General features: G+C 51.1%; 5 protein-coding genes across 5 annotated transcripts; 2 read left to right on the top strand and 3 right to left on the bottom strand.

The window, feature by feature from the left end:
* Positions 1-671: 671 nt before the first annotated feature.
* Positions 672-1,881, bottom strand: LOC100899576 (uncharacterized). Its single transcript, XM_003746938.1, has 2 exons — positions 1,577-1,881; positions 672-1,446 (listed from the first exon to the last, which is right to left on the bottom strand). Exons 1-2 carry the CDS (start codon positions 1,675-1,677, stop codon positions 999-1,001), a joined length of 549 nt encoding a protein of 182 aa, XP_003746986.1. The 5' UTR covers positions 1,678-1,881; the 3' UTR covers positions 672-998.
* Positions 1,882-3,065: 1,184 nt separating this feature from the next.
* Positions 3,066-4,031, bottom strand: LOC100899801 (uncharacterized). Its single transcript, XM_003746940.2, has 2 exons — positions 3,904-4,031; positions 3,066-3,788 (listed from the first exon to the last, which is right to left on the bottom strand). The coding sequence occupies exons 1-2, from the start codon at positions 3,975-3,977 to the stop codon at positions 3,416-3,418; spliced, it is 447 nt and encodes a 148-aa protein (XP_003746988.1). The 5' UTR covers positions 3,978-4,031; the 3' UTR covers positions 3,066-3,415.
* A 326-nt stretch (positions 4,032-4,357) lies between these two features.
* Positions 4,358-5,348, bottom strand: LOC100899434 (uncharacterized). The gene is made up of 2 exons (XM_003746937.1): positions 5,235-5,348; positions 4,358-5,157 (listed from the first exon to the last, which is right to left on the bottom strand). The coding sequence occupies exons 1-2, from the start codon at positions 5,309-5,311 to the stop codon at positions 4,695-4,697; spliced, it is 540 nt and encodes a 179-aa protein (XP_003746985.1). The 5' UTR covers positions 5,312-5,348; the 3' UTR covers positions 4,358-4,694.
* A 1,149-nt stretch (positions 5,349-6,497) lies between these two features.
* LOC100908526 (exocyst complex component 5) lies at positions 6,498-9,599 on the top strand. The gene is made up of 3 exons (XM_018640899.1): positions 6,498-6,633; positions 6,843-7,015; positions 7,172-9,599. Exons 2-3 carry the CDS (start codon positions 6,843-6,845, stop codon positions 9,102-9,104), a joined length of 2,106 nt encoding a protein of 701 aa, XP_018496415.1. The 5' UTR covers positions 6,498-6,633; the 3' UTR covers positions 9,105-9,599.
* A 1,120-nt stretch (positions 9,600-10,719) lies between these two features.
* On the top strand, positions 10,720-11,821 carry LOC114827985 (nuclear receptor coactivator 7). The gene has a single exon (XM_029112482.1). It carries the CDS (start codon positions 10,855-10,857, stop codon positions 11,449-11,451), a length of 597 nt encoding a protein of 198 aa, XP_028968315.1. The 5' UTR covers positions 10,720-10,854; the 3' UTR covers positions 11,452-11,821.
* Positions 11,822-21,480: the final 9,659 nt, after the last annotated feature.

Below are 21,480 nucleotides of genomic sequence, written 5' to 3'. Positions count from 1 at the left end.
CCCCGCGTCCTAAAGAACATCGATCAGGCGCTCAGGGTAGGTAGGGTATTCGGGCCAGAGGAGAACCCGGAAAGTCACATTCAGGAGGGTTGCACAGCGAAGAACCTTACCTCACCGGGATCCGATCTTCGAGTCCGCGGAGCATTCGTGAGCGTTGAATCGCCGTTCGCTATCGACGGTAGGTCTCCGAAGGTCTCAGCATTCGGAGTCCAGTGCTTGATCCGTGCCATTCCGGCTCACCCCCGAGCCCTCAGCCAGCCGGGCTCTTTTTCTTATGAGGGATACCTAAATATCTCTCTAGTACTCGGAAAGCGCATGCTGAAGGTGAGAATCTTTCGATACTCGTTATAGAGTGTTTCGGTGAGGCCGAAGGGATCGGTGTCGGCGGACCGAAGCCTGCTGGCAGCGATGGAGATATCCGATTCGGGGGAGGAGAATCGAAATAATTCTAGGATCATTCCCTCGGGCAACGCGACCGGAGGAAAATGGGAACTCCACCGAACATTCGGCGAATCGATGAGCGGTGCGAAATTCAGAAGGAGTTTGAGCCAAAGCTAGCATCCTTGAGCTGCCGAAGGATTCAAAACCAACTTCCTATCCGACTGATTAGAGAAATCGGTTGTCCTAGACGGGAGAGATATGCGATCAAGAGAGGATTCGTCTCCGACGGCAATTAATTGATTCTTTATGATTTATTCTCTGATCTTTCATGTTTTCCCACCCACAAAATTCACCGACGACTCCTCGAAGCCACGTTGTGAAGAAGATACGGCGTTTTCAGGCGTGTGACATCACGCAGTTTCGATTAGGTCACAGAAAATCCCCGAGACCATCGAGGAGCAGAGGCCAGACGAATAAGGCGAAACACCTTGGTGAATACTTCTCCACACGACAGGGACCTCTCTTGTGAATCCGAGAGAAGCTTCTCAATATTAAGGTAGGCATTAATGAGGTTATCCGGGGAATGAGTACGAAAAGAGAGGGCACCAGAAAGGCAATCACAGCGCAGGGCTTTGGCGCTCATCGATTGGTCCTCTATTGATATTGGCCGTGAGGTGGCCAAAAATTTCGCGGAGTAAATTCCCCGTCGCCGTAAAATTTCTCGCTTGAATCGAAGTGCTGAACTGCGAGGAGAAGATTTCCAGTTTCTCCCAGTCGCTCATCTCGATCGAATCATCGGAACTCTGTGATTCGATGCCTTCGACGTACGGCTCCGGATGCAGTTTCATGAACCAGTTACTCAGCGCTTCGTAGTAGAAGAGCTCGCATGCCCGAATCGTATGCCTCTGGAAACAGCGCTGGACAACGCTCGAAATGGCTGAAGCGTCGTCGTCGCAAGATCCTGCACAATAATTATTCCCGGTCGTCGCAGAATACTTGCTCCAGATTGAGACGATGAGGTGGATCAGGAGCAGGATTGCGAGAAGCAAACCTACGCGACAAGACCTGCACAACGAGATGGTTCTTTGTATGAGTACGATAAATTGAAAGGTTTCGTTCAGTATTCCCGCAGTGGGCCTTCCCCGGTCATTGTGCTTACAGAGATTCGTTTGATTTCGCTCGATTCGACACTCACCATTTTGCCGTAGACCCTCCTTTCGAGGCTTTGGCCTGATTTCCAGAGCGGCCTGTGCTCTCCTCGGGAAGACCGTTGATCCTGACTGATTTGCTGCTCATGTTTGATACGTTCTCCCAGCTTCTTCCACTCTTGGCTGGAATGCTTGGTCTTTTCGCGTTACTCGTGTACGTGAAACTCCACAACAAATCGAGACTTATACGTAGCTCGAATGCCTTGTGAACGCCGCTGGGATGCACTGGAGCCAGTAGATCAGAAGCTATCACCTAATCACGGTCAAGCCCTTTTCGCGCACCTTCCAAATCGAGACGAAATCGCGCGTGCACGTTCGACGCACATCGTCATCTGCTCATACGCCAATCTGTGTGCTCATGTGAAAACCGTTCGTGCCGCGCAACGGTTGTGGTCAAATCCAGGTTTCAGAAGTGCGCATCATAGAATGAACGCCAATGACCCTGTCGGGAGACATAGGCTCGATATCTGAGTAGAGGGGTGGGGATTCGGCGCCAGGATAAAAGCGGCTCCTGGAAAAGAGCCGCTTCTGTGTGTATTTACTATGAATATATAGAAGGAATAATTAATGTTTGTCTCTTTGTCAGCAATGAACCCCTGCATACTGCGTCAGGTAGTTCTGGGTAACTTGAGTAATCGAACAGCCCTCTTGAACGATCATCATTGGGGAGTCCAATATGGCAGACATCGGAAACGAAAGCGTCCCGTACTCTCGAATTACAGGGGCAACATTCAGAAAGACCCAATCTGTGTGGAGACGCTGGCGGCGGGAGAATTCCTGGTGTGGAACACTCTCCTCCATTCAAATTATGAAATGCATGAGAGGAGGGGGTTGCAAGGTTCCACGGATTCAATGCCTAGCACCACCTCCGCCACGAGTACAGTCTGTGAATGTTTGCACTCCATGTGTACTTCGCTTATTCAATTGTCATGGATGGTCATCAGGTGGTTCATTGATTCAGCTTCCGCCGCCCTGGAGGGCATACAGAACACCCATGGAGGCATCTTGAAGTCCTCCCCATAATAGAATAGTTTCTCTCTGGAATACGAAGGCGCTCCGATTGGGAGTTGGACCCAATTTCTATAGCGAAATCGTGGGATCAAAAGGATGACTCAATGTACCGTGCGGCGGAAATTATCTGAGGTACTTCGTCCCTACCAGGCTGGGCTCCGAGAATCCTGGGACTAAGTTCCATCCAGTAGGGGGGCCTCGGCCGGACGAAGCTCCAGGACCAGGACGAGAGGGTCAATACATACTGCTTAATCGAATGCGTTCTCGGATAGATGAGGTTGTCGATGCGCGTGAGATTCGACGATTCCATCCCGGGAGGAATCTGAGCTGATCATGACTGCTGAAATCAGATAGATGTCTGGAGTTTGCCTCACCTGGAAGTACCGCGGCGATCCTAGGGGTGTGATACTCTGACGGATTCCTGTACTCCATAGATGTCTACAAAACTCTGGCATGTGAGCATATAGCACAATTAATTTATTTTATAACTTTAGGGAGCGGGGGTTCCACGCGTCGCACGCACAAACTCGACTCGAATTAACTCATGATCGGGGGTATTGAAACGTTCCCGACAATCGGTAACGCCTCGGCTGTCTAGATTCATGGATACTCGACCAGAAAGCACCCCGATATCTGAGAAAGAGGTTCCCCTACGGTGAATGAGAAGCTCGGAGGCTGGTTCCTGTCTCGACAACCGACCTGTGCCGATGATATTTCCGTGTGCTTTCTGAGTATACACCGCGGGATCAGAGAAACTTTTCCCTGATCATGTCGATCTATTCTAAAGAATCCGTCGCTTCGTTCGCGCGTCGTAATCAGGTTTCGTCTTCAATCTTTCTATCTGCCATCGATCTCTTATATCCGCTACAATTCACTGAATGTGTAGACTGCTTCAGCTGGTAGCACGGCCAGGAAAGTCGGAAGCGTTCGAAGACTGAATTCGCCTCCTCTAGGGCGCTCTTGATGACCGCAGGACATTTCTCGTCTGGCGCGAAGAAGAGCTCTTCGTTAAGAATCAAGCATCCGGAGTCGATGAGCTTCTTCCACGGATCCCTGGTCACGAGATTCGTTTTCCGCTGGATGGGCCTTCCGCTTGAGTCCATTCGAACGCTGAATTTCCCCCAGCTGACTGGCATCAATGTCGACAACATGATGATGATGAGAACGCACCCACAGAAGACGTTCGCTCTGAAAGCAGAAGATATCTCTAGCGCTCCGGGGCAGAAAACGACCCTCCCTCGCAAGTTCCGACCCCGCCACGAGCTTTCCCCTTCGGTATGCTATCGTCAAGCTCTGCACTTACAGAGATTTCCAGTCGAAGGGGGGTAAGAGAGCACCAAGTCCCCCTGTTCGGAATCGCGGCGCGGGACTCATCATTACGGCGACCGAAGAGCTAAGTGAGTTGTTTATTCAGCCCGATTTCGAATGGTTGTGCCGGGCTCGTTCGATGAGACGTGGGCACGTTCTCCGCTGCTGACGTGGTACGATGTCCGGCGAGCACAAAGGACCGAGGTTGGTTCGAGAATCATTTCTCGAATCCTCCCCGAAATACGAGACAGACCTAAAACCAGCCGGGAGGGCAACCGGGGTGGTAATCATTCCCTCCATAAGTCGTATACCACCCCGTTTGTCTACTAGGTCTCAATAATCGTACGAGCTGGCCCAATGCGCCTCCGCTCGAGAAGCTAGCATATTTGTGCCTACATGGAATACGGTAGTGTTTTTTCACGCTTCTCGGCGCCTCGATCACAAATTCATTGTGTGATACATCACTAATACATTTATTGTGGTCAGTAGTGGGAATCCCGAGACTACTAGGATAGCCTAATTAGTTAGTTAAATAATAGGCAATGAAAGGAATACCTACTCAAGCGCGAACTATTCCTGTACAGAAGGGTATCACACAATTAAACTCACTTCTTTCACTGGGAAGGCTCGAATCAACGTACGGCTCAAAGTTTCGAGAGCCGACAAACTTATCAAAACAAGGACGGGGTCGAACTCGATGAATTCGTATGTATAGAAATGGCCCTATTTCGGAACTTCCGATTTTCCCCGAAATGCAGATATTCCCCGCAGACTTTTCCCGACTAACTAAGCTCTTAGTCTGTTGATCCTCTGGAGGACTTCTCCCTCGTCCATGGCAAGAGCTGTCGCTACCTCTTTCAGACTGAGGCACTCTTCGCGGTCCAAATTCCCGTCTCCGGTGCGAACCTCCCGCTCCGAATCGATGTCTTTCTTGATTGCCGAGTCCTTGGCTGAAATGAATGCTTTGTGCATTTCGGCTTCCTTGACGAGCCTCTCGTCGGGTGGCAGCTTCGACACGTGCAGATATCCCTCGATGGCTTCATTGAGCATCGACAAGGAGCTTCGTATGAGGGCCGGGCATTTCGAAGTCGGTTTGAAAGTTACATCCTCCGTACCGAGGCATCTATCGACGACGAAAGCCATCGCCCATGGTTTCTCAGTATCGTGCTTCGGGGGAATCGAGAAGAACGCCAACATGCAAGTGAGAAACACGATCGGTATGCCCACCGCTGCAGCCCAGATATCGAACCTGAAAGTTTCCGGTATTTCTCACAGATCCTGTAGATCAAGATGAAGTCCATTGACTTGAATCGCGAACGAACTCACCGGTACTCATTCCTCCGACGCGAGGGCATCGCATACGGGACTAGCCGTAGATGTGATTCATCTGAGTTTGAGTCCATAATTTGTCGGATGCTTGTCGTTCCAAGTCGGAGGGAAATATTTTGCTCTCGGTGCACGTAACCTTGCTCGCGGGGCGGGAGAATATCGAAAACATTCGGAGCTTGGTTCCCCTCCACTAGAATGAGCGTAGCTTTTAAGGAGCATACGACTCATTCTCGAGAGTATCTGCTCGAGGAGTTTCTTTCAACTGAGAGTTTTCTCGGACTCCGAGCCCACAAGTTCTCCTGGCGAGAACCACGCAGTTCGACGACGGATTCCCGTCGGGAACCCCAAGAGCCCCGCGACCAGGAGAATCGAGGAATTGGGTCTACCTTCTCGACATTGGCCACGCTGGTTCCCGGGGTAATTCGCATCTGGAAATTAATTCACGCGGTAATCGTAAATGGGAGAGAGGAAAACGATCTCGACTCGAGTGGGGAGATTGGTTGTTGATGACTAGTCCCACGCTTCCAACGTCGAGCTGTGAGTCGCCCAGTTTCGAATTTATCTCCCTTGGGCTCTCTGGGCCCAAGGGCTCTGAGGGTTTGTCTTCGTATCTACTGTCGACCAGTAGGTTTGGCTCCACTGTCCAGCGTTCGGTCGTGCTCTGGCCCCCACAATTGTCTGTTTACGAGAGTCTAGAATAAATCTACTGAAGCCAATCGCAAGGCCTCGTAGGGAAAAGGGCAATCCGGGAGACTCGTCTTATCAGATCCCCGGAAGGATAATGCGATAGGAACCCCGAGGCGAGAGAAAAGGTACCAAGCTGTCATCGCTAGTCGCTGCTCTGTCTGAGGATTACGGTTGAGGCCCACGCAGGGCGCCGGAGCGATCAGTTCAATTAGCCGCGGGCCCGATGACGGGTTCGATATGATGGATTAGGGTCGAGAATATGACTGAGACGCTACGGAGAAGCGCGTCCTCATCGTGAGCCGGACTCCGGAGAACACTCTACATGGTGGGGACTTCACACTATCGAAAATATAAATCGGTGAATTGTCTTCGAGTCTGCACGCCCTCTGGAATGGACAGCATCCTAGCTCCTTTCTCCGTGAGCCAAGACCCAGACTGCCCGCTAGTGAATCGCGGGCTTGGGCAGGCGGCGCTCTGCTCGCCGTTCATCTAGCGGGTGCGGAGCGCTCTTTCCCAAAAGCCGCCATGTTGCTTTGCGGTCAAATGACACCGCACGAAAATAAACGAAAACACGAGTACAGGTCTGTGAATTCCAGATCGCGGGAATGACTCCCATGTGAAGTTCGTCGCTATTTCTGTTATACCAGTGTTCATCAGGCATTGCCAATCCGTTCTTTGATGCGACTCCAGCGGTGTGCCGGGATCCAAGGTGAGCCCTCCTCCACAAAGTGACTGCTGACGTTCCTGTCGAGTCCCATCGAATGTCGATGTGTCAAAAACATCCATGGTCGGCATGCGCTCCCCTATTTCGTCTCCCTCCCTGGAATACTATCAGGGAGCCCAGGGAGCGGTGGGTATACGAATTCCTCTGCGAACCCCAAATAGGAAAAGTCTTCAGATCACGGTTCTGTTTTCCAGATGAGCAATCTGATCCAGGAATGCGAATCGGAGAACTTCTGTGCAGAAGATCTGGTCGAGCGGTTCGCATGGCGGAGTTTAGGCTCTCAGAGAGACGATCGTTTCGACGCGAAGGGTCTCGAAGAAGCTTTCAGGAATGAAATCGACCATCTCCGGCGGGAGTATGATCACAGGTTAGTCATTCCGGCCGAGTTGTCAAGTCGAACCGACAGTCGTAAACAGGGCATCGATTGTGCTGTCGAGATCCGTTCCCGGCCTTTCCGTGAAGAGTCGCGCCTGTGAGCGCGACCGATTCGGTAGACGGTTCAAAGACCCTGCTGTCCTTCCAGAGAGCAGCGATGCCAAAGGCTCGAGAAGAACTGTGCGGAGGACATGGAAAGACACTGGAACAGAGTGAAAGATCTGATCGAGAAAAACAAACTCAGTCAGAGGACGTACAAGGATCTGGACATGCAGATCGGCAGAGTAGCCGCAAAAGTAGTTCATCTCGGCGATCTGCTGGAATCTGTGAATACGCCCCGCGCCCGAGCGGAGGAGGCGGAAAAACTCATGCTCAAATTCGGCGACTTCCTCAGCGAGGTGAACGACGTTCCCCTCTCGAAACAGAACATCTACGAAAATTCCGACCTCATCCAGAAACTACATCTGATCGCACAGGAGCTCCCGTCAGGCGGGAAATTCGACGAGACGAAAAATCGTATCACCACCAAATACTCACAAATTGAAAGCGATCTCATCGACGAGTTCCGGAACGCTCACGATATTGGTGACATCGAAAAAATGATCCAGTTAGCCTCGATTTTAGCTCATTTCAAGGGTTTCCAGACGTGTGTGGATACTTTCATCAAGAACGCGCAGCGCGGAGCCTACATGAAGAGTGATGTTTTCAAAGACATTATCCCCTTATGCCGGACCACGCAGCAGCTAGTTAACCAAGTTTTCGCCAATCCCACCAACGTGATGGCCAGATTCGTCACCGACATCTATTCTGTCAAGCTCCAGGACTACATAACCGCTCAACTCCAAGTGAACGATAAAGGCGACTACCTACAGAAACTTCTGCTTATGTACGGCAAGACCGAACAGCTATCCCAGGATTTGACCGCTTTCAAGATCGATCCGGCTCTCCTACAGAAGCTGTCGCGTCAAATCTTCCAGAAAGATCTCGACGGATACATCGCGGTCGAAATGCAGTATTTACGAGACAGATTGGATTTCCTGCTCCGAAAGTACTACGAGGATCTAGGCCACACCAAACGGTCGGTCGGTGGCCTGACGGATCTGCGACGCGATATGCAGATGTTCATCGCGCCGCTCACCAGCATCAACATCGCTCCGGTAGCCGAAGATTTCAAAGGCGAAACTTTCCTGTCGGAAGCCTTGGCAGCTAACATGCTGGAAGAGCTGCGACACGCTCTCCTCCGATGTAAACGATTATCGAGGCAATCTGAACGGTCAAAGAACGCCTGCCAGATCTGGCATTGTCTGCAGACTCACCTCTGCGTCGAGCACATTCACTACGCCCTCGATCTAAGTCTCAGATGCATCCCACTGAACGAGACGAAAAGTGAACCCCGGCTCACATTCCTCGACTGTGTCAGGGAATGTAATACGATGGTTCACCTGTTAGACGATCTGTTCTGCAAGAGTGTAGTGCCATTAGTCTCTTCGACACCCGAATACGGCTTGTGCCTGCAGAAAAAACGTGAATGCATAGAGCAGATGGAAGTCAAAATGCACCAGGGCATTGAACGCTGTATCCAAGCCATGGTCGCCTGGATCAATCTGCTGCTCTCCGAACAACGAAAAACCCCCCTTAGCGCCGCGGAGAATAGTTCCAGCCCTACTTGTGCGCGAGTGTGTCGTTACGTGAATGATTGCTTCGGTCAGATCCAACGGAATCTCGACGGTCAGAACTGTACCGCAGTTTTGACCGAGTTCGGCATCCAGTTTCACAGAGCAGTTTACGAGCACATTTCAACAATGCAATACGACCCCAAGTCCACAGCTATCATCATCATGTATGACGTCAGCGAGTACCGGGGCTGTGCGCTGCAATTACCGCCCATCGTCCGGCAGCTGTTCGAAGTGCTAGCCATCCTGGTCAATCTCCTGATGACGTCCCCGAACAAGCTTCAAGATCTTTTGAATAGTCACGCTCTCGAGAAACTCGATCAACAAGTTCTGCAGAACTTTGTCGAGCTCAGAACGGACTGCAAGCAGGAGAGGCTTGTGCAAACATACTTCAAAGCCAGGAAATAGACTACGCCTCTCGAGACGCCGTAGAGTTCACAACCTCAACTAGTCCTTACCGATGCAATGAAACCTATCCGAGAAGGTTTCCACCCACCGTTGTTCCGTGTCGCTACTTTCCTATCATCGAAATCGGGAGAAGCAGAGAGTTCGTCAAGCGCGCGATCTGATATCACCGCGGATGAAAGGTGGAGTAGCGAACGAGAAATACTATTTTTCCTTTCACCGACCGTTTCGTCGACCGAGACGCTAATTAGCTGTGATCGTTAAAATTATCCCGGGATGAACTGCGGGATGATTTGTTCCGGGAAAAAATTGTTGAAATTATCATTGATTATTTTATTGAAATCCCGGGCTCAAAATTTCAAATTATATCCGATGTGACCCACATCGATCACCATGAGGCTTGGGATGTATTCTGTATGTGGTTTCTTCGATGGACCGTTTTCGTACAAACATGCAGTCGTGGATAGGTTAAGATCTACAATAAAACTCAGTCGATTTGGAAACTAAGGCATTCGGTATCTTTCCGTCTCTCCCATTAATTATCGATGCGAGGTATCCGGTATCCCTTTGTTTCTCCCCATATCGATGTACATATGTACGTACATTCGGAACGTGCTACCTGTCAATACAGCGGAAATCGAAAGCACGGAGCGCTGACCCTGTTTTAGATTTTCACGGTCGCGTCGGATACGATTCCCCCGACTCGGACATTCCCGAGGCGGTATCTCCGAATTTCCCCTGATTTTTTTTGCTATCTCCTTCATTCGCCGGTACGCCGAGATTGTACTTGGTCGCTGTGGTCTCTCACATCCAGGACCTGAGGGAAGAAGAAGCCTTCTTCAAGTATGACGACCTGTTACTGTGGGGGACTGTTATAGTGATAGGTTGAGATCGAGCGAAATTTCGACCGAAGTCGGATATCCTAGGCACGCTCCAGAGATACGCGTCACTGATCGTTCGGATATCAGCCCACCCAGATGACGCCCCACAGATGATGCGGCGCTCCAAGATTTTCCGGGGATCCGGGGACCAGCGATTCTAGACGAAGGTGCCAATAAGCGATGAAGGCAAACATTTTTGACAGAGTTTGGATTATCCCTCCAACAAACGGTAAATATCTCGCTGACCTCCGACTTACGTGACTTCGATCATGGGCGGCTCGATCTGGATTCGGTGATTCAAGCAGACTACAGAATTCGCAAAGTCGGTCAAATCACGTCATGGCTGCATAATACGTCATCGAATTCGGTTTTAATGCTTCTGACATTATGTCCTACTCCGCCGCTTGACGTAAGTGCATCGGATAAATGTATACGACCGCGCAAGCCTCCCGTTAATCAAGCGAGCGAACTAGTGAGAAACTCATTCCTTGTGGATGAACTTCCCGCCGATCCGGACGGATCAATCAACGCAATCGAAAGTGCTGCTTCAAAACGTTGCACCGCGAAAACGCATAGAGGGCGCCAGCGTCTTGAAAAGCGCGGCGCCGGATACCCAGCATAACGACGTCTCCAGTGACTCTGACAACATGACAGAGAGGAGTAAACACTAGTGAAGTAACGAACGCTCGTGCTCAACAAATGCAACCCAGAACCGGCACTTTCCCGTGTGCTTGTTGGAGTCGTCGTCGCTTTGGATGCTCTTCTCATCGGAGTCCGGTGTGGTCGTGTGGTTGTTCTCCACTGATAAGTGAGTGGATCGTCTGCCCGATCAGGTGCCTCATCTGACGCAGCCGTCAAACGCCGGCCGCACCATGGGGAACAGACCTCCCGAGCCAAGGAGCGTTGACATAGGCACCGAACCCGATTCCGAACCAGAGCTGATCGGACCCGAGATGTTGGACAAATCGAAGATACTCACCCGCGGCAACATTATCGATCTGTACAATTCGATGCCGGCGAGACTTCAGTGCGCGCCTTGGAAGCTCACGTACTCGACTCATGTCAATGGTTACAGCCTTCTCACAATGTATCGATTGATGGAAAGCGTAGAGGGACCAGTACTGGTTGTTGTGAAAGATTTCCAAGGCACAGTGTTCGGAGTGCTGACTACAGATCCGCTCCTCATCAAACCGAGATGGTTTGGTCACTTGGACAGCTTTCTGTATACATTCAAATCAAAGTTTCGCACCTACGGGCCAACGTTCGCCAACTATAACTGTATTGCGTGCACGCCGACCTGCGTGAGATTCGGAGGGTCCCGAAGCGGATTAAGTGGTTTATATCTCGGAGACGATTTCTGTGATGGGAGCTCTCACGTCTGTGACACGTACAACAACGGCATACTATCGAAAAGCGAATATTTTCTCATCAGATCTGTCGAAATGTGGACGTTCTTTGATAAGTTCTAGATTATTCGAACGTGGTATCACGACGCGGAAAGTCAGAAATATCCGGAGAAAGCCGATTCCGCGACGGCCGTCTCTCATCGGCGAGGGAAGTAGAGTTAGGAATGTGCAGAAGTGCCAAGCAAACTCAGGATAGTGCAAAAGGATGATTGACTTCGGAAACCGTGACATCGAATGTAAATAATTTGTACATAGTAGTCATTTTTCGGGTCGGCGCATGTTTTCTACAGCTGCGCTCGAAGAAAGTCGAGTCGATGAACGAAATAAGTGATAAGAGGAAGGAGAGGATGGAAACGATCTGTACGCGGTCTTCGCGCTTAATAAAAAAGATGCCATATCTTCCAGAATGTTATCGACTGGTAACATCGAAAAATCCGTAGTTCTTCTTTCGCAGGACTCAGCTCCGTAGATCGGGAAGGTATCCGATTTCGAAACTTTCATAGTGCGACCGACCTCAGGAATCTTGTTCTGGGAATCTTGCGCCTCCATAACCGTAGCGGTCCAAAATCAGCTGACCGCTGCATTACGAGAAGCGCATTGGTATCCCGACATATTTTACAGTGATTTCTAAGACCACAGCGTAAATCCGAGGCTTATGAGTCTCGTTATCTCACTCAGACGCCTCGACCTCGTGACGTCTCCAGCAGATCTTCGGAAAGCGTCGAGGAGAATTCCTCAGATCTAGAAATTTCCGGACCGGCAGCACGTCTTACTCGAGCGCTGACAGAATGGTACCTATCACACTTCGGTAGAGTTCCCGCGAGTGTGCCGTTACGCCGTAAGCGATTGCCTGTGAACAATAACGACTGGGCGCCACCGGACAGAGCACAACGACTAAAAGCTGTCAATCAACGTCACGTGCTTGTCGATAATACCTCGGCGTATTGTTGCAGAGACGTCGAAATCGAAAAAAGTTTCGACGAGAGCTCTAACTCTGCACGATTCTGCTCTCAGTATCGAATGAATAAGAGGAAGCTCAAGTTACTCGCAAGAAACCGACCAACGCAGTCGATCGCCGAGTGGAATTCCTCGACGACTCCATCGTGGGACCTTTGGAATCTATCGACTCGGTGGCTTCGAGGAAATCATCCGCTCACAGATTCACGCGAAAACTTCTTGTCTCGCTGACCGTCCTCGCGATGAGATAGAGGCGAGTGGCGACGCGTTGTGGATGTAGCAATGCCTTCCGACTCGTTCAATCCAATCCAGTCCCGTTTCGACGTGTCCGAGTCTGCTTTGATTGTCTGGACAGACGTCCTTGCCATCGACGTTCAGAGACGGGACACGAGATTCGCCCGCGAGATCGCGAGAATCTGGGTTGCGAATCGAGAACTCTCCCTCGGAGCGCTTGTTTGCCACCGTAACGGCATAATAATTTTTCCGGTAAGCTCAGAGGGTACCCGGAACTTTCCGGGGTGAACACTGGACCTTCCGCTCCGAGAGGACTCTGTCGGTACCAAACGACCCGAACGTTCAGCGGCGCAACCCTGATTGCAATGAATCATCTCAGAAAGGGCTACCGTGGTCTCGGAGCCCGATCGGAGCGACCATGCGCGGTCAGAGTAAGCCGATTCGATTGTTGAATCATCCCTGAACTGAATAGAGTGTCTGGGGCGACTCCAACCTCGGAAGTCTACCGCGCCGACTACGCACCTTGTCAGGCGACAGGTCAAACTTACTATTTGCAGGTAGTTCACTCTCTTTGCGACGACAACCCGTTAACGTCAACCGCTCGCAATAAATTATACGGAGCTTGGACATTGAAACTCATTCTCGGACATTAACTGTCGATGGTCTCTAAAGGAACAATCATTGTGCAATGCCCTCAGGAGTTCACGACTAAGCGCAAGAATATAGGTCACCGTTCATGACGAGACCGAAGCCAGTGGATGTCTCCCGCGATGGAGAGTCATCCTTTTCCTCTAGATTTCTGACGCCAGGAATACTTTACTGCGCCCAGACATAAAAACTAGATCATTTTAATTTTCAGCGAGTGAGCTTTCCGGTGACTCCACCTACATATTAGGGAACGGAGCATTGCGAGCTTTCATGTCAATTAGGCACACATTGACAAGCTGCACCAAGAATGAAGGCCAGCCGCTCCACAACATACAAATGTATGTCTGCCAGATTCCTCTTTGTTTACGGCATGACACTGGCACGTGCTTCTCTCTAATGCACGATCGAACCCTCTCGTTCCTGAACTCCGGCCGCTGGAGGGATTAACTTATATCATTAGGAGGGATCGGCTTACATGAAGTTCATGATTATCCCTTTTAGAGGACTGCATGTTCGATTAGATGTAGAGTTTCAAACTCCTTGACTATTCGGAGGCACTCCGATCGGAATATTTAGTGCTGACCTCGAAAAAATACTCCCGAAAAAATACTATGAAAAATTATACAGCTCTAGCAGGTCGAAGACCCTGGGATTGATAGACCAAAAATGCTTCTTGATGCGTTTGATGGCCTTGTGAAATAATGTCAAAGCTAAGCCACTGGCCCCTTGAGCGAAACACGTGACCATCGGAAAGCCAGCTCCTAATCTCAGTGTGGAATTTTTTTCTCCCCGAGTGCTTCCCCGGGAGAACTCTCTAACAGGCGCACATGGATGGGAATAGGCATAACGTATCATGTTGTTGATTAGAGCGCACCAACAAGAACGCGAAGACCAATCGCGGCCCACGTTCCGGGTTTCACTTCCAGTATGGGGGGCATAAAACTTGTCGAGGCGATCGCGGTGACGATCATACGTTCAGAGCCTGATCGTGTGTGTGTGAGGCGACTCTGGAATCTCAGGTGGGGGCTCTGTCCTGCGGGTCTCCGTCTCGACGTCGATATCGGTGGAAGGTATGAAATCTGTCAAGAGTAGTGCGTCGATCGCGTCAAATGCATCGAAAGCGGTAGCAACCCGCATGTTGCTCATCGATTACGCGAACCCTACGAAGGGTCGCGATTATAAACTCAGGGAAACCCCTATATCGTTACTCGGCAAAACTGCATCTTGAGAATACAAAGGGCATGGGCATAATGCCCATCACCGGATTCGAAGAGAGGCAATCCTCAAGCGGCTAGTCTCGGGAAGAGCTGTTCCTGCGAGTGGGGCATTCCGTAGGAGCCTTCGCTATCTCAGAAAGTCTGCACAATTTCCGCAAGTCCACGAGTTATCTTTGTTTATCAATGACCGTGAGGATAAACTTATGAGGAATTTTTCGTGGGAAGCCCTAGGATTATCTCCGAGGGACCATGAGGGTCTAGAAAGGGGGACATTCCATTCGATATTTATGGGTAGAGAGGAGTTCGCGGACCAATCATCCAAGACCTCTAATCCAGATTTGGCTTGGCGGCGATAGCGCGCACTTTTCGAAACATGACTGAAACTTCGGCTTTGCGAACTTTTTTCTCAACTCGCCGCCCTCTCCCCGCGAGTCCCAATCATCCACTCCATGAAGCTGGCGACTCGCTGAAGTCTCCCGACCTCTTTATCAGAGATCAGAATGCTTGTCAGCCGCAGATGGCGGTCCCTGGTAGCGGAGCAAAAGGCAGTTGTCCTCTTCTCGTTGTAAGATCCCGAGTGATGTTTCGTTGCATTCGCCTCACCTACTCCGGAGAGAGATGAGCTTTTGGACCGAAGGACTAATCTCCTCTGAAATCTTCTTGCGAGAGGGAATCCATTAGGGAAAAACTTGATCTATGTGTATGGGATCCTAGGACTCGATTCAGACCATACCGTCCCATTTTAATGGATTGTTGACTCCTGTTTGCTAGATGCGTTCCGATGCAACCTTCGCGATGGTTCCATGGCGGAGGCGACATAATGCAGGGGAATATTTTGTAGACATCCCGGAGATTTTTCCTGAATTTTTCGCTCAGCGAACCGCTGCATTGAGGGATCACCCCAATCGATCCTCATAGGAGCCGACTCGGGGATCCAAGCTATCTGAATCAAACTTCCGCGGTTTCGGACGCTAAATTCCAGACAGGACGTGGGTCTCCGATGAACATGCTCTGGTTCGAGGATCTGAATGTTTTATTCCTTTATTGTCGGGTCTACCTCTGCCAATATCCTTTTCGCTCGTTTGATGCTGGCAGATGTCGCCAGCTGTGTCGTACCGGCGTGCATTACATTGACATTCATCAAGCGCCGATTGCCTGAAAATAGCTGTGAATTTTTCGCAGTGGAAGCTCACACATTCTCGCTTTGCATCATGGTGAGCTTTCGTTGAATACACCTTTTATATTGCTTCCATTGTGCGACTGGCTCCTCCGATCGGCGAGATGAGTGAGAATGTTGAGGCCGAACCCAATACTCATATGCTTTTGGTTGAAGAACTTGATCATCCTACAAGTTTCCAAGTGGGCGACGTTCATCCAGTCACTTTTAGTTTATTATCACGCATATTTAGAACGGAGCATACAATGTATGAGCGTAAGAACGCTGTGACCTGTCGGGACACGTTCGTGTCAATGCGAAGGATTGTATTGAACTATTCGCTCGATATAAGTTGGGACAGTTTCGGAGACAAGGAGCAGTACCCCGAGGGTGAAGGCAACGAATTTTGCTGCCGTCACCCTTCAGCTTGCGGCGCACATGAACTGTGTGTAGATGTAGATGACTGCGTACAGGGGGAAGATAAGTACGGAGACGGCGGATGGGAATAAGGGATGAAGGAAGGAAGCTCTGCGCGAGCGAGACGTACAGCCTGCGAGTCGAGAGGAGGGCACGGAAAGCATCCTTGAACAGGCAGCAGCGTCCCGGTTGAGGAACGACGACAGCGGGCACGAAGGAGCTGTGTCCAGATGTCCTTGCTATTCGAGAAGCGTCGAATTATCAAAACAATTTTCATGATGGCTGTCACCCGATCGCACGCAGTCTATGCGGAGAAAGCAGCCAAGCGATCGATCCTCCAAGCCGAGCACCCTCACACGTCGATATGGAACCGACATGCTACCGGGAGAGAGGGACACTGTTTGACTTGGACATCTCCTAACTGGATAGATGGTGAATAATTCCACGGAAGCTCTCACTTAGACTCACCAATGCAGCAAGGCAGTCCGTGCAGTCAGTACATAGGCCCCAAATGCAAAAAGTATGGCAAAGACCTGGCCGGCCGCTGCTATCACCCGGCGAAATCCCTTAGACCCCGATAATGGAAGTAATCTGCGAGCGGTCTGTAATCCGAAGCCTTGAAGGGGCGTTGGCTCGAGCGGACGCCCGCGGGACCCGACAACAAGAGTGAACCACCTTCCGACCTGGCGATCGACCACCCCACGATGGAGGCTACGGATCACAAGCGATTCGATGTAGCCGGACGCTGCTTGCCTCGCCGTGTTAGCGATAAGCTGATCATATCACTACGAGCGAGAAGTCTACGCAGACTCGGAGACGGAGGAGATGAGGATTGAAAATGGAGAACCCACTCTCCGTTCTCGCGATGCTGGCTCGCGGAGGATTGGGAATGAAAAGACTGGACTCGATGCGAACGATTTTTCCGTCTCATCACTGGCGAGCATCGGACCGGGGAAGCCGAGAATCGTCGCAAGGGTTCAATGACTTGCACAGAAGAATTTCGTCAGTGACGAAATGATAGGCGATGTATATGTCGACCAGCTATAATTCACGCTTCATAGCGCCATTCCTCGGCGCAAGACCATCTGCTAACTCTTCGGATGTCGAGAGACCGAGGTGTGGGTTTAGACACGAGCGCGGACCGACGCAGGGGGAGCGAGTGCAGTGAGAGGTAGAACAATGCGCGAATGAATGAACGCGTATCGTATATGCGAAAGCACGGGAAGGAGCCCAATCGAGGGAAGCGAGCGATCACAGTGGCAGACAGGCGAGCGAACGATCGTTGTATAGAGACCGTCGTATAATTAATAACGTGCGAAAGCGGAGCTCCATCACCCTGAAACGAGCCGCACACAAGCTACATGGAGAACGTAAACAACTTTCTCTCGTGGAAGAGAAACGTAGGTAGGGGCTTTAGAGGTAGGGTTCGACCTCTTCGTCGAAATTGAGCTACCGCCAGTCCAGCTCCCAGCTCCCAGTCAGCCTTCGGGATCATAGAAATCCGAGCCCATGAAGGAGTGCAGGAGAGGAGCGCGTTCCGGACGACTGTTAGCGAAATTGACGAGAGAGCAAGTGTTGAGCGCTCACCGCCTGAGCGGACGAGATCTCCGGCATATCCGTGATCAGCCCGACCTCTATCTCTGGCATGGTTCGGATGTTTCGTCAGCGAATAGTTGCTTGTCTGAAGAAGGGATAACGGAGAGATAGAGGGTCAATGCTTCCTGGGAGTGACTCTAGCGATAGCAGGAGCAGCACGGGGTCACGCGAGAGTAGCTCGCGCCGCAGCTCCCCGATGGAATCGGAACGAGGCCTCATCCCGCCCAATCGGAAAATCTGTTTGCTAGTGACGAAACAAAAGCTCAGGGGGGGGTTTGTTGGAGAGCGACGCAATCGATTCGACGGATGATCTGACTTCTCGTCTAGGACCTGACTTCTCAATCTGGTTAGTAAGTTCTGGGAGCAGCGGGTGTATTGAGATAATTTTCATAGGGATGTGTCTCATTTGCTGTCGATAAGCGATACGATAAAGCATCAATCGCCGTCAATGATACAATCGATCGCCCGATGAGCAGTGAAACCATTTATGTAGGTAGCACCGCTCGATAAATTCCGTGATTTTGTTGAATTCAGATATCACAGAGATGCTTCCTCGCGGGCAATCGCCCCGAGTGAGGTGCGATTTCGAAGCTCAGATGACATTCTCCCAGCGTCGACCGCTCCGTTCAGAAGCGGTAGTCGGCATCTTAAGCATCATCAATCGGAGGGATGCTCCGTGCTCGGTGAGATCAAGGCCGGACCCTCCTCCTTCCGCTCGTCCAATCCTCGATAACCCCATACGGCAGCCCTTCAGTGAGAACCCATGGAGGAGACCCTTCCGAAGGAGGCTCTCTCCGCAACCGGCACGGCGCCGCTGCCGCTGCCCGGAGTAAGTGACACGCTCGCGACGTACTGAAGGCTCGAAATGAGTTATGCTGAATGAGCTAGATATGATTCTCCTGTGGAAGTCCCTACAGAAATATTCGATGAGCGATGTCTACTGGTCACAACGCGTCGTACCAGGACCACGAGCGCACTTTCAAATCCCGGGATACGAAGCGTCGAAGAAACGTAAATGCGGCATCGCATTATCTCTCTCGGAGCCGTCCTCCCAATTCGCTTCCATTCGAAAAGGCCATAGTCAGGTATTCCTCTGGTTCACGGCAGGGGATCACCTTTTTATCGAGAGCGCGACGGGAACGGGGCACTGTCCGAGCCTCGAACTCTGCCGCTCCGGCTCGAACCTCGAGTCTTCACTCTCATCTCGAAGTCTCGATAGTGGCATAATGGATGCATCGCGAGCATCGCGCAGTGTTGGACTACTCAGTGTGCGAAAATTTCGGTATTGTTTTCTTACCTGTCCATCGAGTGTTGCCATGACGAGACAGATAGCTCTACGAGCGCGCGCTCCGGGGCTCGCCGACCAGCTTCCCCCAGATCCTCGAACAAAAACTTATCGTGATCGTAGCGCTTCCGAGATACAATAGGAATGAGGAGAGAGGCTGTCCTGTCCAACACGAGAGACTCGCCGTTCATATTCTCAGCTACCACTCGGAATTAAGAATTGTGGAGCTTTTTAAGCTCTGCGAGAAAGCGTAGACTCTGAATAACCCATGTTTCTGTCTTCTCGGTCCGTATATGTGAATAAACAACGAACCAATAAAGGACCGTTTCTCGAATAAACAAGTTGTAATCCTGAATCGCTCTAACTTGTTCGAGATCGTAACAAGCAATATCTCGCACGAGATGCCGAGCGCTCGCTCGCTGGCTGGCTCGGTGGCTCGCTCCGTCGTCGGTAAATTGGATGCACTGGATGGGTCGAGCTGGGCGGGCAGGCGGCCGAGCGGGCGGGAGGGAAGACTACTGTGTTGCCGGGTGAAGAGCATTAGTAAAAGCTTCCTTCTCTTTCATCTCCTGAACACGCTTAGTCGGTCGTTCCCTCAGGCTAGTCGGTGGAACCGCTCCTACATATCAGCGGTTGCGGGATACAGGCAGGAGATTTTCATTGCCGACTATCAAATTGGTCTTACCGTGGTGATGATAGGTGAACTGGTTTACGAATATATGGATTACGAAAGCCATCCCAAGGGAATGTCAGTCAGACAATGACTTTCTTATCCGAATCGATTTCCGAGCGTTCACCATTCGGAATTCGGTGCTGTTCTCACCTTCCACCATTTAAGTCCTCACCCGCCGTCCGTTTTGGAGGGGTTTCCCGCGCGGACAAGAAACATACGAAGGATTGTCTCTCTACCGGTCCCGGGTAAGCAATCGGAGGGGTAGTTTAGGGGTCGAGCTCAGGAGCTTCTCGGCGGCCGGCCATCTACGTGAGCATTCTCTGGGGTCTCCCTCGCAGTCAGATGGGAGGGGAGCCGGGAGCGGAGCAAGAGAGTACATCTATCGCAGGACAAGCTACGCAGCGACAAGGCTTGCAGCAGGGGAGCCCCGACAGAAACTCCGTTTGCCGCAGTCCCGGCGGCCATGGGAATGGTGTGCCTCGAAGCCACAGACGGACCGCTGGACGAGTGAGCCGCAGAGAGATGCTGCCATTTCCTCATGAGCTTCTCCTGCCTTCTCGAGAAGAAGACGAGCGAACGACCATCCAAGCAAAGAGTGAGGACTTACCCGTCGACGAACGTGGTATCCGGTCTTCTTTTCGAAGGGAGTGTCACGGTCGTCGCAGACGACGCTAGCATTCACTGATTCACCACGAAACAAATGGGTTTCACGGTTACTCAACGGCGGATACCGTCTACTTTTCTTTTTCGAATTTGTTGTTTTAGTTAAATAGCTTTTCCGAACGCGAATTTTCATCATGGGTCCGCTGCATTTGTGCAAATGTTTTTCTAATTGAGTCAATGGGGGGAAGGAGCTCGGCGGGTCTATCGCCGGCGCAGCCAGTTGAGCGATGGAAAAATAATTGAAAAATTGAAGCTTCAAAAAAATCATGACTCATGCCGCTTGCCTGCCTGCCTGCACACCGACCGTGCTGCCTGCTTCAATGGCGGTGAGTGAATGTGTTATCCTAGATTTGAGAGAAAACACACATCGCATGCGAGCAGGCGGACAACCGGGCATGGAAACGAGTCTGTCTTCTCATCGCCAGCTCGCGGATCGGCGTCCCGAGGAGCCAGCAGCGGGTCGAGCCGAGGAGAGACAGTTGGCTTGCAGGTCGTCGATTCGTGGTTGAATTGCCACAGTCAAGGGATTTCGAAGTGGAGACAAGCAAGTCCGGCGGAGAGTTGCCAATCGAATGGCCAGCTCGATGAGACGAACCTCACCAGCTTACCATCGGATCCGGTGACAGACAGACAGACAGACGGACGGACGGACTCGCGGTCGGACGCACGGACTGACTGACTGACTGACGGACGATTAATGGGCCATGACTGCCTTTCGAATGACTGCCACCAAAAAGGAGCAAAGCAAGCTCTTTTGCCTGCTCGCTCGCTTGCTTCCCGACCAGAAAAGAAAGAAAGGAGAATTAAGCTTATTTAGCACCTCGGTGTTTAGTTGGAGAAGACCTGACGTTCCTTCCTTCCTCGATTTAGAATTTCGCGAAACTAATCTCTCCACACGCGGAAGCTGCAGGAACCACAAAGCGCTTTTTCCGCGAGCCAGCTCGCAGGGATCGAAGGTATTCGACGACGAAATTCTATGTCGTCCAAGAAGGCTTTCGCGGACGGATTTCTGAAGTGCTTCCTCCGTAATTTCTACAAGTCACTTCATTTTAGTGGTCAGCTCCACTTGAGGGGGAAGGTAAAACGATGTTTCATAAATAAGCCAAGACGAACAGAGCATGAGAATGGGTCGCGTGTGTGTGTGTCCGATGTTCGTTTATGAGTCGAAGAGCAAAGGGTCGGCGGGCTATTTGGAACTAACTGCTCGCTCGCTCGCTGGCTCGCCGTAGGATTCGCCCGATGTGCC

Source organism: Galendromus occidentalis, unplaced genomic scaffold (genome assembly GCF_000255335.2).
Source record: "Galendromus occidentalis unplaced genomic scaffold, Mocc_1.1 scf7180000077511, whole genome shotgun sequence".
Taxonomy (NCBI): Eukaryota; Metazoa; Arthropoda; class Arachnida; order Mesostigmata; family Phytoseiidae; genus Galendromus; species Galendromus occidentalis.
This window is presented reverse-complemented; position numbering and strand designations above follow the sequence as displayed.

Excerpts from the sequence above, each read along its gene's own strand:
- LOC100908526 (XM_018640899.1), top strand. The coding sequence starts at position 6,843 with ATGAGCAATCTGATCCAGGAATGCGAATCGGAGAACTTCTGTGCAGAA. Across the intron at positions 7,016-7,171 it reads CGGCGGGAGTATGATCACAG|AGAGCAGCGATGCCAAAGGC; the intron begins GTTAGTCATTCC and ends CTGTCCTTCCAG.
- LOC114827985 (XM_029112482.1), top strand. The coding sequence starts at position 10,855 with ATGGGGAACAGACCTCCCGAGCCAAGGAGCGTTGACATAGGCACCGAA.
- LOC100899801 (XM_003746940.2), bottom strand. The coding sequence starts at position 3,977 with ATGATGAGTCCCGCGCCGCGATTCCGAACAGGGGGACTTGGTGCTCTC. Across the intron at positions 3,789-3,903 it reads CCCTTCGACTGGAAATCTCT|AGCGAACGTCTTCTGTGGGT; the intron begins GTAAGTGCAGAG and ends TTCTGCTTTCAG.
- LOC100899576 (XM_003746938.1), bottom strand. The coding sequence starts at position 1,677 with ATGAGCAGCAAATCAGTCAGGATCAACGGTCTTCCCGAGGAGAGCACA. Across the intron at positions 1,447-1,576 it reads GGAGGGTCTACGGCAAAATG|GTCTTGTCGCGTAGGTTTGC; the intron begins GTGAGTGTCGAA and ends CTCGTTGTGCAG.
- LOC100899434 (XM_003746937.1), bottom strand. The coding sequence starts at position 5,311 with ATGGACTCAAACTCAGATGAATCACATCTACGGCTAGTCCCGTATGCG. Across the intron at positions 5,158-5,234 it reads CGTCGGAGGAATGAGTACCG|GTTCGATATCTGGGCTGCAG; the intron begins GTGAGTTCGTTC and ends GGAAACTTTCAG.